The sequence below is a fragment of the Lichenostomus cassidix genome, chromosome 18, assembly GCF_008360975.1.
Source record: "Lichenostomus cassidix isolate B80296 chromosome 18, HeHo_3.0, whole genome shotgun sequence".
NCBI lineage: Eukaryota > Metazoa > Chordata > Aves > Passeriformes > Meliphagidae > Lichenostomus > Lichenostomus cassidix.
The window spans coordinates 9,465,015-9,481,632 of NC_139498.1; the positions used below are offsets into that span (position 1 = coordinate 9,465,015).

The 16,618-nt window shown below is 46.3% G+C and overlaps 1 protein-coding gene and 1 long non-coding RNA gene across 3 annotated transcripts in view; one reads left to right on the top strand and one right to left on the bottom strand.

The window, feature by feature from the left end:
• Nucleotides 1–276: 276 nt before the first annotated feature.
• Nucleotides 277–6,718, top strand: LOC146429679 (uncharacterized). Of its 2 annotated transcripts, XR_014855640.1 has the most exons (3): nucleotides 277–2,576; nucleotides 6,060–6,111; nucleotides 6,366–6,718. It is a non-coding gene; the product is annotated as an uncharacterized LOC146429679 (long non-coding RNA). The 2 variants fall into 2 exon arrangements; XR_014855639.1 differs by having other exon boundaries at nucleotides 6,060–6,718.
• A 3,019-nt stretch (nucleotides 6,719–9,737) lies between these two features.
• Nucleotides 9,738–16,618, bottom strand: part of LOC146429680 (uncharacterized) — a 45,591-nt gene continuing 38,710 nt past the window's right edge. Inside the window, exons 59-76 of the mRNA XM_085078054.1 lie at nucleotides 16,095–16,337; nucleotides 15,699–15,875; nucleotides 15,469–15,614; nucleotides 15,291–15,381; nucleotides 14,813–15,202; nucleotides 14,534–14,660; nucleotides 14,248–14,366; nucleotides 13,598–13,794; nucleotides 13,061–13,244; nucleotides 12,808–12,973; nucleotides 12,505–12,629; nucleotides 12,036–12,344; nucleotides 11,730–11,933; nucleotides 11,302–11,427; nucleotides 11,037–11,207; nucleotides 10,846–10,950; nucleotides 10,608–10,703; nucleotides 9,738–10,024 (exon numbers count right to left, since the gene is read on the bottom strand). Of these exons, the coding sequence (XP_084934180.1) occupies nucleotides 9,869–10,024; nucleotides 10,608–10,703; nucleotides 10,846–10,950; nucleotides 11,037–11,207; nucleotides 11,302–11,427; nucleotides 11,730–11,933; nucleotides 12,036–12,344; nucleotides 12,505–12,629; nucleotides 12,808–12,973; nucleotides 13,061–13,244; nucleotides 13,598–13,794; nucleotides 14,248–14,366; nucleotides 14,534–14,660; nucleotides 14,813–15,202; nucleotides 15,291–15,381; nucleotides 15,469–15,614; nucleotides 15,699–15,875; nucleotides 16,095–16,337 (3,132 nt within the window). The 3' untranslated portion in view covers nucleotides 9,738–9,868. The remainder of the gene's footprint in view (nucleotides 10,025–10,607; nucleotides 10,704–10,845; nucleotides 10,951–11,036; nucleotides 11,208–11,301; nucleotides 11,428–11,729; nucleotides 11,934–12,035; nucleotides 12,345–12,504; nucleotides 12,630–12,807; nucleotides 12,974–13,060; nucleotides 13,245–13,597; nucleotides 13,795–14,247; nucleotides 14,367–14,533; nucleotides 14,661–14,812; nucleotides 15,203–15,290; nucleotides 15,382–15,468; nucleotides 15,615–15,698; nucleotides 15,876–16,094; nucleotides 16,338–16,618) is intronic.

Genomic DNA, 16,618 nt, shown 5'->3' on the forward strand with positions numbered 1-16,618 from the left:
ATCCAAGTCTTATAGTAAGTTAAATTGAGTGAAAAGGTGTATGTTTTGCCCAGCAGTTCACAGGAGCCAGACACTTACCTTGAAATTTTCTGTCAAGACTGGGCACAGCACTCCAAAGAGACTTTTATAGACTCTGGTATGCAAATGCTTTGGATGTTTCCTCTTCCTTCTGTCAAAATATATTTTGGCAAACCATCTTTGGCAAAATATTGTCTGGCAAACTTAACTAATGGCATAATTGTCATTTGACCTGATATATTTAGAAATGTTTTGCATCTTACCATTCCTGTGGATACATTTCCTATAAATAGTCTGACAGGGCTATTAATATTGGAATGTGGACTAGTCAAGGCACTTAAAGAACTTGGGTGTATGATTTATTGGTTCTTCTACTGTCTTTACAGGTAACTTAATCTTTGGTCCTGATGCGATTTTTTGGGATTTCTGTACTTTTCCAGATGTAAAAGTGAAATAATACAATGTATCTTGTACATGTGGTCCTATGAACTTAAAGCTTGCCTTTGCATCATTAAAAAAGGCAGTTCTACATAAATCATTATTAAAAATCTTTCAGTGATTCACTATATATTATAATGAAAAGGGGGAAACCAGATATATTGTGGGCCAGGATTTTGCCTACAATATCAGATAGAGAGGAATCCAACAGACAGGAAGGTCAAATACGGTTTCAAGTTTGGACATGCAGTTTGTGCCTAGAGTGTGAAAGGTGACTCCTTAGCTATACAAGCAATTAAATATCTATGTGAATAAATCATCACTTGGTATTTTTCAGAAATCAAAAAATTCAACATGTGCATTCTAGAGGAATGTTCACTATTGTAACAATCAGTCATAACTGATACAACAGAAAATTCTTTGTAGTTTCAAACAAACAAATTATTCATAATATCTCATACCTAAAAAAAAGAAAATTGTATGGCTTTTTGTAAATAATTTCAGGTTGTGAAAAAGCTGATTCTTCTGTTACAGAGCTGATATAGAAGAAATGTGTAGCATTTTATAACTAGCACCTTTATTATTAGGAAAATTGTTCATATGAAACTTTATTAAAGATTCTCTAAGGGTTAAGAGAGCCTAACAGGCAAAAGTAACCTAGACCAGGAAATACCTTCAACCCCCAGTAGACATACAGTCAATAAATATATAGAGCAATAAATATATAAAGAGCTTTAAGAGCTTAAGCTCTTTACTCTTGCTAATATTTATGTGCCCATTGTCAGTGTATACCAAGCAATGCTCTCAACCAAGTCAGGCCTTCACTACCTACAACTCCAAAAAAACCTTCAACCCTTCTGCCCAAACACAACTCTACCCACATTCACACACAGAGCATAAGTATGGGGTCCTCTGCACTCTGATACATCTTCAGTCCAGCACTCCCACTCCATCACAAATACCTTGCACTCTTACACATTCACACAGTTCCCAGCAACAAGAGCTCTCAACATGGTGCTGTTTTGGAGCAGTATTGCTGTGGGCAATACTCTGAGAAAGAGAGAATTTGCCAGTAGTTCTCAAGAACGAGTGGTCAACTTCTAGGAAAAAGGGCACTGTCACTTGAGCTGTTTTCAACAGTGTCACTTCTGAACATGCTCTTCTCCTGGTCATTGGCATTTTGATTATTGAAACAGCTCAGTGGATAAAGCTCAGTGAAGAGCACAGGGGCAAGGTCAGTAAAAATGGTACCTGTGATCCAAGGAGATATCCAATGTCAAGCACTGGCATGGGTGTGAAAAGCTTGTTCCAAGGATGAATATGCACCTTTGTGGAGTTCCAAACCAGAGCTCACCCTGGGCTTCTTGCACAGGGCAGGGGGAAGCTGGTAGAAACACCCTTTGCCCTAAACAGGAGGAGCTCAGAAACAAGCTGTGTAAAACAGTGAGCACAGGGGTGTAGCAGAAATCCTGTGTCTCTGGGCAATCTCTGACTTCCACGGACATACAGAACTTAGGAGACAGAATCAGAGAATGGTTTGGGTTGGAAGGAACCTTAAAAGAATCATCTAGTGCAACACCACTGCTGTGGGTAAGAATATCTTTGACTTGATCAGGTTGCTCAAAGCCCCATTCAGCCTGAGCTTGCATACTTCCAATGATGGGGTATTCCCATATTCTGGGGCCAGTCTGTTCTGTGTCTCACTGGCCTCTTCTTAAAAAATGTCACTCTTATATCCAACCAGAATATGGCCTTTTTAATTTAAAACCTTTTCCCCTTTTCCTATGGCTACAGGTCTAAGTAAAAAATGTTTCCCCATCTTATACACCATGCGGTAATTGAATCATGGGCACTCCCCCCAGATGTTTAGACCCAGAAAGCAGAACTAATTGCACTCACTCGAGCTTTGGAATTGAGTAAAGGAAAAGAAGTGAACATTTGGACTGATTCAAAATACACTTTTGGAGGGGTACATGCACAGAGGGCCACCTGGAAAGAAAGCGGCCTTTTGACATCTCAAGGCATATTGATCAAAAATGGAAAACAAACCTTGGATTTACTTGTAAGTATCCAGAAACCAGCAGAAGTTGCCATCCCGCATTGCAGAGCACACCAAGCAGGTAAGAACAAACCAGAACTGGAGAATCATTTAGCCAATAAGGCTGCCAAAGAGGCTGCAGAAAAAGGCCCATTAGAAAATGAAGTTTTATCTTTAATAGCCCTGCTATAGATACCTCTCAGGGTAGAGAAACAAGAGTACAGTGCTAGGGATTGTCAATTAATTGAAATCTTAGTAGTAGGATTTGGTGCACAAGCCTGCGCAGTTACCCCAAACTGGCAAATGGTAGTCCCAGAACCGATCCTGTGTGAAATAGTGGATTGCAAACACAAAGCCACTCATGGGAGTACCAAAAACTTTTTAAACATTCATAAAATCTATAATTTGGTCTAAAATGGCTCAGATTGTACAATCAAGAATCCAACAATGTATAGTTTATATTTACAGATTGATTTTACTGAATTGCCCAGAAAAGGGGGCGATAAATACCTCCTAATTCAGGTGGATTCCTTTTCTGCATAGCTAGAAGCCTTCCCTTGTCACACCAGCCTGGCTAGAGAAGTGACTAAAATACTGTTGAATCAAATAATACCTAGATTCAGAGTACGTTTGGGAATGTCATCAGACAGAGGTTCCCACTTCATTGAAGAAGTGGTACAGTAAGTTAGGAAAGCCTTGGGAGTAGCCTGGGATCTTCATACTCCTTACAGGTCCCAAGGTATTGGGTTTACACCAAGTGAATGGTTTACACAATCAAATTGCAATTGGATAAAATATGTCAGGAAATCTCCATCAAAATAAGCCCCTATGTGTAGCAACGTGGGGTTTTAGGATTCCATGTGCTCCTTTGTCCCTCTGCTTTGTATACCATTGGTTCATTTTGAAATATGCTCTGCTGTACCCCGAAATCTATTGGTGGGTTCCCTATTCCTGTCTTCCCTTCAGACTCCCTGGGACTGGCTCTGGGGGAGACAGTCCCTCCCCTTCCTTTCCCTTTATAAAGCAATGTTCAGATCTGCTCGTGGTCTGCATCTCTGGGCTGGCACACCTTATCCCGTCCCTGCCTTTCCTCCCCGCTTCTCCTCCCCTGCACCCCTTTTCCCATTACCCCAAATAAACCAATCTGCCAGAATAGAGATGGAGTCCAGTTCTTCCTAGTCTCACTATATTCCTGCTTGAATTGACGTGGTTGGAAGACTGCTGCCATGCCGCGGAACCTCGGGGGCCGCCCGCCCCAGATCCGGTGGGATTTACACGAACCAGAGACCCGGTCCGGGGGGGCAGCCGGCCTGTGCCACCCTCCCGGACTGTGTTACAACACCTATGAGCTGTTGTATGATCAACCCTACTAAGTTCCACACATTCCAAGAAACATACACATAAAAGAAGGGGTCAATTTCAATCATTACCTCATTTCTCTTAATAAAACCTTACGGGATTTGCAGTGAGCAGCGGTGATCCCCAGACTGATGGGATTGGATATACCAGTGGACATCTCCAACCAGGAGATTGGGAGTGGGGAACAGCTCCACTCCAGCCAAAGTGGAAGGGACCTTTCCAAGTACTATTGACAACTTTTTTACAATGCACAGCTCAAAATGATACCTCCTGAGGATCTGAAGAAATTTGGACCAAACTGACCTCATGGTTACCCAGCTGGACTTGGTGAAAATGTCTGTTCATAATGGTCACCATAATAACTGTTGTATGTGTTTTAGCTTGCATCATGATTCAGTGCTACAGCTTTTGTAATGCCTTATACTATAAATGAAATAGAGATCTTGAGAGACTTAAAGAACTTAGTCTCAAGGAAAGGGGGGACTTGATAAGGAGAGTAGAACAGAACAGCACTTTACTCTCATCAAGGACAGTAGAACAGAACAGAACAGCCTTGGAAAAATAGATAAAGGATGTAACTTAGGAAAACAGAAGTCGTGAAAAACATAAACAAGACGCCAGCTCAGCTCTGCAAGGCTAACAAAGTAGAAGTTATGCAAAACAACAATAGTGCTTACTTAAAAGCATGGATTGAGGAACAGCTACCTAAAAAGGACACCAGACATTGAAGACAAATCCGGAAGAGCCATGTAAAGACTTTTGATAAGGGGTCTGACTATGTAAAATAAAGCCAAGGAAGTGGGGATAGCTAATGAATATGTAATCAATGTGTATGATAAAACCTCTCTTCACCCAGCACTGGCTGCACTCGAACGGAGGACGGATCCCCTGAGGAACACTGAGCACGATGCAATAAAGAATGCCTGGTTTCTAACACTCAAAACGGTGTTAGGAAGTTTCTATCTGGCTGATTTCGGTATCCGTAGAACCTTATCTTCTCCAGTTCAAGCTGCAATGGTCAACTTTGGTTGGCCACTGCTTTGCCATACCACACCAACATGTATTGCCTTTTTTCCAGATCAGTCTCTTCAGCTCCCGGAGAAGTGTCTCCAGTTAGCCAGTGCAGGGTGACTCGTAGGGTGTCAGACAGAGCCATGCCATGACCCCACATTTCTCTCAGCCTCACAAGACAGCTAAGCTTGGACTATCCCTCTTTGGGCTCCTATTCCAAAGCCTTCATGCATTCTGAATTGTGTTTCTCCAGGAGTCCTATGCTGCTACTGGAACTGTGCTGATGGCATGGTGAGGGGGGTCAGCAGGCCCCTTCTGTGGGAGATGTAAGAGCACATTCATGAGACCTTAAGAGCAAGGTTCAGGTGCTAGGAAAACCCTCTACTCAATGGGAAGATGTGACAGGGACCTCAACTCTGCTCATAAAGTGGGCAACATTCCTGGAGTTCCAGAATAATATGTAGAGCAGAGCAGCTGAACTGAGCTTCTCTGGCAAAACTGTCAGCATAATAGATTTCCCGATTCTGATACTGGTCCTTTTACTTGTAATACTCCCGGAATTGCTGCTTTTGTGTTTGGGAGAGACATTGCACTATTTCTTGTTCAGATTGTCAGAAATCCACATTCCTCTGCAATCCATATGAGATTCCCTTCATATGGGGAAAACACCGGTGGCACTTATTTAAAACTTTCTCTGAGAGATCATCTTTTATGGGCTCTTATAAAGTGATCATTTCCTCACTTTGCAGCAGCATCTAATAGGTGACAGCAGCCTGATTCAAAAAATATCATGTCAGAAAAAAATGGCTCCTCTTCTCAATGTGTGACAACAAATCTTGAGTCAACAAATGTACTCTTCAATGTCTCACTCAATGGTATTTTACTCAGATGCTGAATATCTGCTTGTTGGTGGTTAGCATTTTTCCGTTTGTTTTCTCTCTCTCTTGGGGAATTTTCTCCTGTTGCTAAGAGACCCTAACTATCAATACTTAAGAGATACAAAATATATACCCACGGTGGGGGACGGGGGGAGAGCACCTGGCCACACCTCTTTTATCTGAGGTCCTTCTCTCGGAGGGGCAGACATCCCATGGGACTCGAGCCAGGGGTAGGGGCTGAAGGCAGCTCCCAGCTCTCTCTCGTGCTCCAGCTCTGGGCATCGAAGGGGACAGCTGAGCTCCTTTTGCTCCCACAGGGTTCTCTGCGACCACTGGAGCCCAGCTCTGGACTACCTCTTTCCTTACAGGGTGAGCCTTTGTTTGTAAGAGCAGCTGTTGAACTGGGACCTTATTAACACCAAATCTGACTGGGGGGGATCCTTCACCATCCACTCAGGTGCCTCAGGGGAAACCCAGGACCCTGACCCTCTTAGCCCTGTGGAGGAGTCTGGCTGCTGCTTCCTAGCCCTGCCGTTTTGTCTGCTGCTGACTCGGGTTGTTTTCTGTTACGCTGTAACCCCGCATCCCCCGCCTGCCGGGACACACTGCCACTCCTGCTACAGCTGCGTAGTTTCAACCACCGTCTGCTTGCTACTCCGGGTGAGCCAGCTCTGCTGCTCCAGCCTGATGCTCCGAGCTCCGTGCTGCAGTCTATCCCGCCATGCAGCCCGCCCGCCATTACCGCCTGAGGGAGGCTCGCCCGGCCTCCCGCCACAGCGCCCCCTGCAGGCGCGGGCATCATCGCACCGCCCTGCCGGCCGGGAGCCAACAGCGCCCCTGCCGGCTGTGACCGGAACTGCGCCAAGGGGAAGGCGCTTTGGCAGCTCAGAGCTGCTCCTGGGTTTCTGGTTTGCTTGTTGTTGCTTGTTTGCCTCGTTATAAATACCAGTAAAGAACTGTTATTTCTTTCACCACATCTTTGCCTGAAAGCCCTTGATTTCAAAGTTATGATAATTCGGAGGGAAGGGGATCATATTCTCTATTCTCCATTCTAAGGAAGGTTCCTGCCTTCCTTAGCAGACACCTGTCTTTTAAACCAACACATTGCTATACTCAATGGGCATTCTGTGTCCCAGATTTGCCAGCAGAGCATTAGTACATGGGACAGATCTGAATGCACTGACAAAGGTGTTGCAAGTAACACATCCTGGGATTTATAGTGTAAATTTAAGCAACTACATGGTTATGGTCGATAAAGCATTCCTCAGAATCTGTCACATAAGTGCATTAAATGTGCTGACAAACCTAGGAATAATTTCAGGGCATTTTCGTGTAAGAGTAATTATTGGATGTCTTTCTCCGATTTGTCATTTCATTTTGTCACATTTTATTTTTCATCTTGATAATGTCCTCTGAAGTTGCTTGGTTGCCCTTTCCTCCGCTGGCTCCTTGGCCCTGTGTTATTTTCAGTGAGTGTAATCATGGTATCGTATGACCATAAGCTGTGAGCAAACAGCAGTGAGTGACATGGCAGCTCAGCAGTAGAAGTCCTTATGTCCTTGTGTTTCCTGCCTTACCCCAGACACTGAATCTCAGCATTCCCAAGCAGACTTTGCTGGGCAGCTCCTCTCCATACTGGTACCTGTCAGTACTTTGGCTGCTGGTCGATGAATGTCAGCATACTCACTGCCCCTTAGAAGTTTCTTCAGATATTAAAGGTGGTACAGATTAAATTTGTTCCATGATAATAACTAGAAATACTGGGTTTTTCAAATGACCTGTATTCCCAAGAAAATGGAGCTTATGAGTTTACAAGTTCCCAGACTGGGCAGAGGTGAGTTGGCAGAATGTAGCCCTGCTCTGCTTCTGTGTGTGTGAACAGTGAAGACCTAGATGGGCTTTGGTTGAGGTCACAGTTCTGTTTTCACATCCTCTTCCAGAGGAGCAAAAGCTGTGATTATTGGTGTATTTTCAGACAGTGTAAAGGTGGACCATAAGAGTGACTCCAAGTCCTTCCTCTCGGCTGCTGTCACTCCATTCTTTGCCCAGCCTGTATTTGTGCTTGGGATTGCTCCAACACATATGCAGGACCTTGCACTTGGTCTTGTTGAACTTCATGAAGTTCACACAGGCCCACCTCTCAACCCTGTCAAGGTCTTTCTCTCAAGAGTCCTTCCCTCCTGCATGTCAACCACACCACACAGCTCTTGGCCTCACTCATTAGATAGGCTTGACTTTACTTCTTTGGTCTCCAGTTCCAAAGTTTTCATGTATTCTAAACTGTATTTTTCCCAGCTCTCCCAGGGAAGTCCAGTAGGGCTGTTATTGTGGCCATGCAAACAGCTTTTGCATAAAAGCAATGGGATTCAACAAGTCTGTGTATATACCTGTGTCTTCTTGGGCTGCCTCATTTGGCAGCTGTGTTATGACTAGAAGCCACCTCTTACTTGGATTTGGCAGTAAAGAATGCAATCCGTTCTCCCAAATGGTAATAACTTTTTACCCTCATGTGCTCTCTTTGTAGTCCTTAGTGCCTGGAACAGTGTCATTTCACTGAGAAACACTGTGTTCCTTCCTGTTCAACGTGGCTTTTTCTTGCTTTATCAGTAGATTGAACAACACAGGCTCCAGCACACATAACTCTTCTCTTGCATTCTATGTCTTTTTTTTGTCTGAGTAAGAAGCTTCCTTCTTATCCCATGGCTTCATCAGTTCTATAAAAGCCCTTTTTGGGATTCCTTGCTGAACGGTTTTGGAAATCCCAGTCAATTATATCCACTGTATCTCTCTGTTCACGTGCTCATCTATCCTTTCAAAGTTTCGTGTGTTGTTTCACATCTAAGGCTGACTTGAATTTAACAGAGTACTCCCTTTGGAACGACGTAAACCACCTGTCCTCAGGTCCCCATACCAGTTCTTTCCTTGGAGGTGCTGCATATTCTTGGTCCAGTGCTCACTGGGAATTCAGAAGCTGTGAGAGTGGCAGTGAACTCTGCCCTAGGAAGCAGGGCCTGGCACTGAGCATGACATCCTTCTATCCCTGCACTCAAGTCTTCATTGTCAGTCCATGTGGTTCTCTGCCTCGGGGTCAGCATCTGCCATTTATTTGTCCATCTTCTTTATTGCTTCTTCTGCACATTGAGTGGAAAATTAGTAGTCTAGACAGGAAATAACAGCTAATGAACTGTTTTCCTTTCATTGATGGACTGCTGCAAGCTGTCTCTTCCCTGCTCACTGTCTTCTCTGACACTTCCCTGTTCACTTTCTTGCCATAGGCTAGTGAGAGAAGATCCTGGTGAGGATCTTGAGTTTCTACAATACCAGTAAAGAAAACACCACATCAAACAGCTAGGCTTCTTCATCAGGAAAGAAAAATTTCCCAAGGCAGGGCAGTGTCTCAGAAAGTAGCATGGCAGAAACTCAGCTTTTGTAGACACTGATCTGATTTATAGGAGATAAAGGAATTGTCACAGAACTGTCAATGACCTTCTCCAGTTTTAATCCAAGGGGATGTGATACTCTTCATGGCCATTTAATTAAATTTAAGAAGTAAAAGTAGTGGAGACTACAGACTACCTTCTGTCAGCTTCACAGAAAAACATAAACTCTTTGGGTAAGCAGCACTCTATAAATCTGTCTCAGATAGAAGCCAGCAAAAGGCGCAACTCACTGCTGACAGCTGAGCTGGAAATTGCTGAGGTGACAAATGACTGAATAAAGGATAAGATATTGCATGGAGTACCACAGTAGAAAGAACTTGCAGGAGTCACAATCAGGAATTATTGTCCTTGATTTCCCTTCATGTGATGTTAGTTTTCTATTCACACTTTAGTCACTAAGTAAAAAAGACATGAGTAGTAAGGAACTAGATGACAAAAAGCTGCAATTTGACATAGGTACACAGTGGTCATAAGGCAAAACTGTGTCCAAAGGCTAATGGTAATACAGGTCTAACCAGTAAAACCAGAAACAAATGAAAAATACTGCTCGCGGTATGCACACAAAGAAATCTATGGGATTTATTCTCTAGACATTAAAATGGTTACAAAGACAAATTGCAGTAGGAAGTGACAGAGGGCTCACATTTTGTGCAGCCCTCAGGTCACTTTGCTGCCTCATGGCATTCTCACTCTTCCTCTTCTATCTTCTTGCCATGAATGTCACGGCTCTTTGCTCGGAGCTTATTGACCTGTGACTCTGCAATGTCAGCCCGCTCCTCGGCTTCCTCCAGCTCGTGCTGGATCTTGCGGAACTTGGAGAGGTTGACATTGGACAGCTCCTCCTGTGTGGGGAGAGGGAGTCAGGGGTGAGGAGCCCAGGGCAGGGATTTTGTTCCTGCTGCACCTTGGCCTTACAGGAATGCAATTCTCAATCGCCCTCCCACCAGTGCTCACACATCAGCCTCACACAGAGCTCCTCATCCTCCCCTTTTCAGGACAATGCTGGGACAAGCTTCACCAGGACTACATTGCACATGCAATTTTGTCCCTTGGGTTTGTCATTTCTGCACTTATTCTCCCACTACTTCTCTGTATGACTTACAGGGTTCAGAAGACCCTGAAGCCTTCTGCTGCTGATTATTAGCAGAGATTCAGGAACTTGTCAGTCTGTGGATGTGGCCCCTGGCTTTGTTTACTCTGACCTCCTGTGTGAAACAGGCTGCAGAACTTCCCTTAATGAACCTCCATGACTGCAGGGTGCCCAGAGCTCATCAAGTCCTTGTGACACAAGAGCAAAGCAGCGAAACCAAGACTGTTGTGTCTCAGGAGTTTCTCTCACACCTCTCCCCTGGTATTCAGCCTCATTCAATGTGTGTCCTGCCTCAATGGAATGTGGCCCTTGTCCATTCTCCAAGCAATACTTACAGCTTCCTCAGCTTGTCTCTTGTAGGATTTCACTTTCATTTGCAGCTTGTCCACTAGATCCTGCAGCCTGAGGACATTCTTCCTATCTTCCTCAGACTAGGGAGGTTGGCAAACAGGAAAGAAAGTCAATTCTTGGTTCTGCATCATGCAAGGTTAACAATTCCCCTTGGGAATGGTGTGTGCAAAATGTGACTTGCTGTGAGAACACCCTGTCAGCCCAGGAAACCTCCTGCCTTACCTGGTAGGTCAGTTCCTTCACCCTCCGCTCGTACTTGCGCACACCCTTCACGGCTTCAGCGCTGCGCTTCTGCTCAGCATCAACCTCCCCTTCCAGCTCGCGCACCTGCAAGGAGAAGCCATCCCTGCAGCTTCCCTGACAGTGTCTCTCCAAGGACACGCTCACTCATGCACAACCCCAGCCCTACACACCCTGGCCTCCAGCTTCTGGATCTGCTTCTTCCCTCCCTTCAATGCCAACTGCTCTGCCTCTTCCAGACGGTGCTGCAGGTCCTTCACTGTCTGGTCCAGGTTCTTCTTCATCCTCTCCAGGTGGGCACTGGTGTCCTGCTCCTTCTTCAGCTCTTCTGCCATCATGGCCGCCTGACCAGAGCAAAGGGTCAAAGCCATTTTGGGGCTGGAGATATTTGGGGGAGAGTCCATTCCCCATCAGCAATGCAAGGAGTGCCCAACTCACATCTGTGATGGCCTTCTTGGCCTTCTCCTCAGCATTGCGGGCCTCCTGGATCGTGTCCTCCATTTCACTCTGGATCTGGGCAATGTCTGTTTCCAGCTTCTTCTTGGTGTTGATCAAGCTGGTGTTCTGTGCAAAAGGAAAGACAGGATTCCTACTGTCAGACCAAAGGCCTCCACATCAAGGTCTGAAAATGCAGGTATAGTTTAGGAAAATCTTGAGTTCAAGGGACTTCTTTAGCACCAGAGCAGTAAACCAGACATTGGGGGCTGGCTGGAGGGGTTATATTGCAGCACAGTTCATAAAATGTTTACACATTTATAATGGGTAAAACTTTGTAAATGTGTACACAGTAATCACTTGCAAGATGCATAACAACCTAAATCTTTGTTATCTCTTACGAATGGGAACAATTTCCAGCAGGGACTGACCTGGGTGTGGAGGAGCTGTGCACGTTCTGTGGCATCCAGAAGCTCCTGCTCAGCCAGTTTCCTTGACCTCTCTGTCTGCTCCAGGGCTGCCCGTAGCTCCTCAACTTCAGCCTGCAGCAGGTTTGCCCTGCGTTCCACCATGGCCACCTGCTCCTTCAGGTCATCCTGTGTCCTGAGAGCATCATCCAAGTGCAGCTGTGTGTCCTGGAAAGAAAGACAAGAGAAATACCATGCATCAACATGTGCTTAAGTGGCAAAAATGTCAGGGATCTCATTTTTCTCTTTCTGTAGGTTTGCTAAACAGACCTTGAGAACTCCCTGCGTGTTTCTCAGGTTCTTCTGTGCCTCTGCAGCCACACGGTTGGCATGGCTCAGCTGGATCTCCATTTCATTCAGGTCTCCCTCCATCTTCTTCTTCAGCCTCAGGGCTTCATTCCTGCTCCTGATCTCAGCATCCAGAGTGCTCTGCATGGAGTCTACAACTCGGAGGTGGTTTCTCTTCAGCTGGTCGATCTCCTCATCTTTCTCTGCTATCTTCCTGTCAATCTCAGACTTCACTTGGTTGAGCTCAAGCTGCAGGCGCAGGATCTTCCCCTCCTCGTGTTCCAGCGAGGCCTGCACAATTCAGCATGAAGAGTGACTTGAACCACTGCTTACTTTCTAAGTAATCTTTTATGCAGTTCCACATGAAATCAAGGCTTGCTTTCCTGATGTGTCTTCAAATAGCTACACCCATCCTCTTGGTGGTGACCCTATTTATTATCATTGTACTTACCTCAGCTTCCTCCAGGGAGGCTTGCAGTTCAGATTTCTCCTGCTCAATCTGCTTCTTGACTTTCTCCAGCTCATGAATTGCCTTTCCTCCCTCAGCAATCTGCTCCGTGAGGTCAGAAATCTCCTCTGTGGGAACAAACACCAATGGCACAGTCAGGCACACAGCAGAATGGCAAGGGCCCTGTCCCACCAAGGTGTCCCACCAGACATCTCTGCAGACCTGCAGGCACAGACCCATGAAGAATGGTGGTAATGGCTCATCTCACCATTGTGAGAAAGCCCACTGAGGAGCAGAGGGACTCACGCTGTAAGTTCTTGTTCTCGCGCTTCATTGTTTCCAGGTGGTCCAAGGACTCCTCATAGGCATTCTTCATCTTGAACAGCTCTGTGCTGAGAGAGCGTGACTCCTTCTGCGAGGCCTCCAGCTCAGCCTGAGTTTCCTCATACTTCTGCTTCCATTCTGCCAGGATCTGAAGAGAAACAGAGTGTGAGTAGGGATGGGGCAATCACAGGGAGAATGCTCTGGCCAGGAGTTGTGGTGCTGGAGGCCAAAAGACCTTGTCAAAGTTCTTCTGCTTCTTGTCCAGAGCAGCGCAGGCAGCATTGGATCTCTCCACGTCAATCATGAGGTCTTCCACTTCATTTTGAAGCCTCTGCTTTGTCTTTTCCAGGGAGGCACATTTGGCATTGACAGCCTCAACATGTTCCTCTGCATCTTGCAGGCGCTGTGCCAGCTTCTTCCTGGCAGGAGACAGCACAGTGCCATGTTAGAGCTTGGAAGGGCATCAGCTCTGTTCTGTCATAAGAGCGCAGTTCCTCAAACTAGTTTTGCGCAAAGCCCTTTTTACACATATACAAAAGGATTTATCCTCTGTTGTGTCCTTTCACCTGTGGAATATTAGGCCTGTCTTCTAAAGCCTATGTTTTCTCTTCCCATCTACAATATTTCTCTTCCTCCCTCTCACCCCTTTACCAGCAAGGCAGAGTCTCCTTGCCTTCATCCTACTCTGTTCCTAACTCAGTCTCAGAAACTGCAATTTCTGTTGACCAGCCTCAGTCTTCTCCAGTCATTTTCCATCCTGCTCCCCACGTACTTGGCCTCCTCGAGCTCCTCCGTGCGCTGAATCGCGTCCGTCTCGTATTTGGTTCTCCACTGGGCCACCTCCCCGTTGGCCTTGGACAGAGCTCGCTGCAGCTCCCCCTTGGCCTCCTGCTCCTCCTCATATTGCTCCCGGAGCAAGTCACAGTCGTGGCGAGCAGACTGCAGGGCGTGGGCCAGGGCGTTCTTGGCCTGTGGGGACATGGGTTTGCTAACTTGAATACTTTTCTTGAAATGCCTCCTGACTGTGAAGTTGACAGTGAAATTGGAATGAAATTCTAATTGGGCAAATGTAGAGCTTGGAGCTGATGAGGCCCTCAGTGACACATTCCGGAGGATCAGCACCTGCTACTGACAGCTCCTCTGTGGACAGTTATCAGTGGATTGTGTAAATGTGGGGCTGAATCCTGTCTTAGAGAGGATCATCAGAATCTCATGGAAGCCTTGTAGATGACTTCCTCCAGCACCTAAAGCACCCTGCTTCCTTCCCTCTCTAGTTGAAGAATAGGGGTTGTGCATTAGTGCTGCTCCCTCCAGTTGCAAATGTGCTTGGAAAAAGAGCACTGAACCAGTCTAGTGTCAGACAGGATTCCCCAAATGTTTTTAGGGGTGATGTACACTGTGGATCATAGGGTACTTCCAGACCTTGATTTCTTCCTCTAGATGTCTCTTGAGCTCCTCAATCTGTTGGGTAAATCCTTGCTTGCCCCTAGACAGCTGAGAAATCAGAGCATCTTTCTCCTCCACCTGGCGTGAATATTCACCTGGGAAGAGAAAGAAAAAAGAGGAAGTAGACTATTCCTCCTTTGACGCCTTCTGCCTGTAAGGCCAATGTAACCAGAGAGCTTAGACCAGTTGTCAGTTTGCACCCTCTGGTTTGCTCAGGGCATGCAGGTCCTGCCTTTGCACTTCAGGGCTGAGGATGTCTCACCTGCTTCTGTCTGCAAACGAGCTCTTTGCGTATTGAGGTCATTGATCATGCGCTGATTCTGCTCCTCCTTCGTTTTAATCTCACTCAGCTGATCTTCCAGTGTGCGGCACATCTTCTCCAGGTTGGCCTAGAGAGGAAACAACAGAAGGGAAAAGAGATTATCCTCTGCACCCTGCATTATTGTCACAGCGAGGATTTTGTTTCTGGGAATATGACTGGAAGTGGCACCTTTTATGCCACACGTTGGTCCTGTCAGCATGTTCTCCTGCAACTACATACCTTGGCTTTGGAGACAGACTCCATGTTACTGGCCAAGTCATCAATCTCCATCTTCAGCTCACTCTTCTCCTTTTCCAGCTTCTGCTTCACACGTTGCAGGTTGTCAATCTGCTCCCCCAGCTCAGCTGTGCTGTCCGCGTGCTTCTTGCGCAGGGCGGCAGCCGTGGCTTCGTGCTGCAGTGTGGCCTCTTCGAGGTCACGGCGCATCTTCTGGAATTCTGCCTCTCGCTTCTTGTTCATCTCAACCTGAGCTGCTGTCGCCCCTCCTGCTTCTTCCAGGCGCTCGCTGATCTCCTCCAGCTCCCTCGACAGGTCAGCGCGATGCTTCTCTGCTTTAGCACGAGAGGTTCGCTCTGCCTCAATTTCCTCCTCCAGCTCCTCAATACGAGCCTGGACAACAGCAGGGACCCTTCACAGCCTTGCCCTCCTCCTGCCTGAGCTGAGCCTGAGCAAGGGAGGGGAAGGAACAGAGACTTGCCTGCAGTTCCTTGATCTTCTTCTGAAGTTGCATGCCCAGGGCTTGTTCATCCTCGATTTTGCTCTGGATCTGGCTGATTTCAAAGTCTTTCCTTTGGGCAAAGCAAATTGTGTTAGAGCTCAAAGAAAAAAGCCAAGTGATCCAGCCCAGCACGCAGGTGCCCCAGAGCCACACTTACTTCTTCAACTTCTCATCCAGCTGCTGCTTGTCATTCTCCAAATCCATGATGCTGTCCTGGGCCAGCTTCAGGTCTCCTTCCAGTTTCCTCTTAGCTCTCTCCAGGTCCATGCGCAGTTTCTTCTCTTGCTCCAGGGACCCTTCCAGCTAAACACAACAACACAGCAGTGCTCTACCAGCCAGCTCAGCCTCCAGACCTGTCCTGTTCCTGCTCTCTATCTGTGTGCTTACATCGTCCACTTGCTGTTCCAGCTTGGTCTTGGCTTTGGTCAGTGTATTGACTTTGTCCTCTTCAACCTGCAGATCATCCAGGGTCTGCTGATGGGCCTCTTGGAGGGCTTTCTTCTCTTTTGTCAGCTTGGCGATGGTCTCGTCCAGGGTTGCCATCTCCTCTGTCAGGTTTTTCACCTACAAGTAAGAGCAATTGTCAAAATTCAGGGGAAAACATGGTAGCTGTTTTGGTCAAATTTTCCATCTTCTGTGCTTAGCCTGAAGTTGTGCTTTTCCTTTCAGTGCTTAGCTCAGGCCCAGCTCCTATGTTCAAAAGGCAACATGTCCTTGGGTTGCTTTTTTGCTCCTAGAAACATTGATTTTTCTGTCTGGCTCTGTGATTCCTTGTTTGTGTACCTTGTTTTCCGTGGCATGTTTTTCCTTCTCCACCTTGGCCAGTGTTAGCTCAAGGTCATCAATATCTTTCTTCAGCTCTGAACATTCATCCTCCAGTTTCCTCTTCTTGGCTGTCAGTTCAGCGTTAATTTCCTCTTCATCCTCACACCTTTCTGTCAGCTCCTTAATTTTGGCTTCCAGCTGGATTTTGTTTTTGATGAGCTGGTCACACCTTTCCTCTGCATCAGCCAAGCTATCTGCTTCCTGGTGGGGAGACAGAATTTTATGAGTTCCAATGTCTTGCATTTTCTCTGTTCTGCCTTTTCTTACACTGAATAGGTGCATTTAAAAGTGATGGGTGAACCTGACCTTCAACTCCAACAAGAGAAGGACCTTGAGTGGTGTCGACTGGGAAACCCTGTCATTTGGAGTCAATATTTGTACCAAAGTTTTTGTGTCTCTTAAATATGTCTCCAGAGCAGTTAGCAATGATAATGCCTCATGCACCCACAAGCAGAATAGAACAGGGGTTACTTCAATTGCTA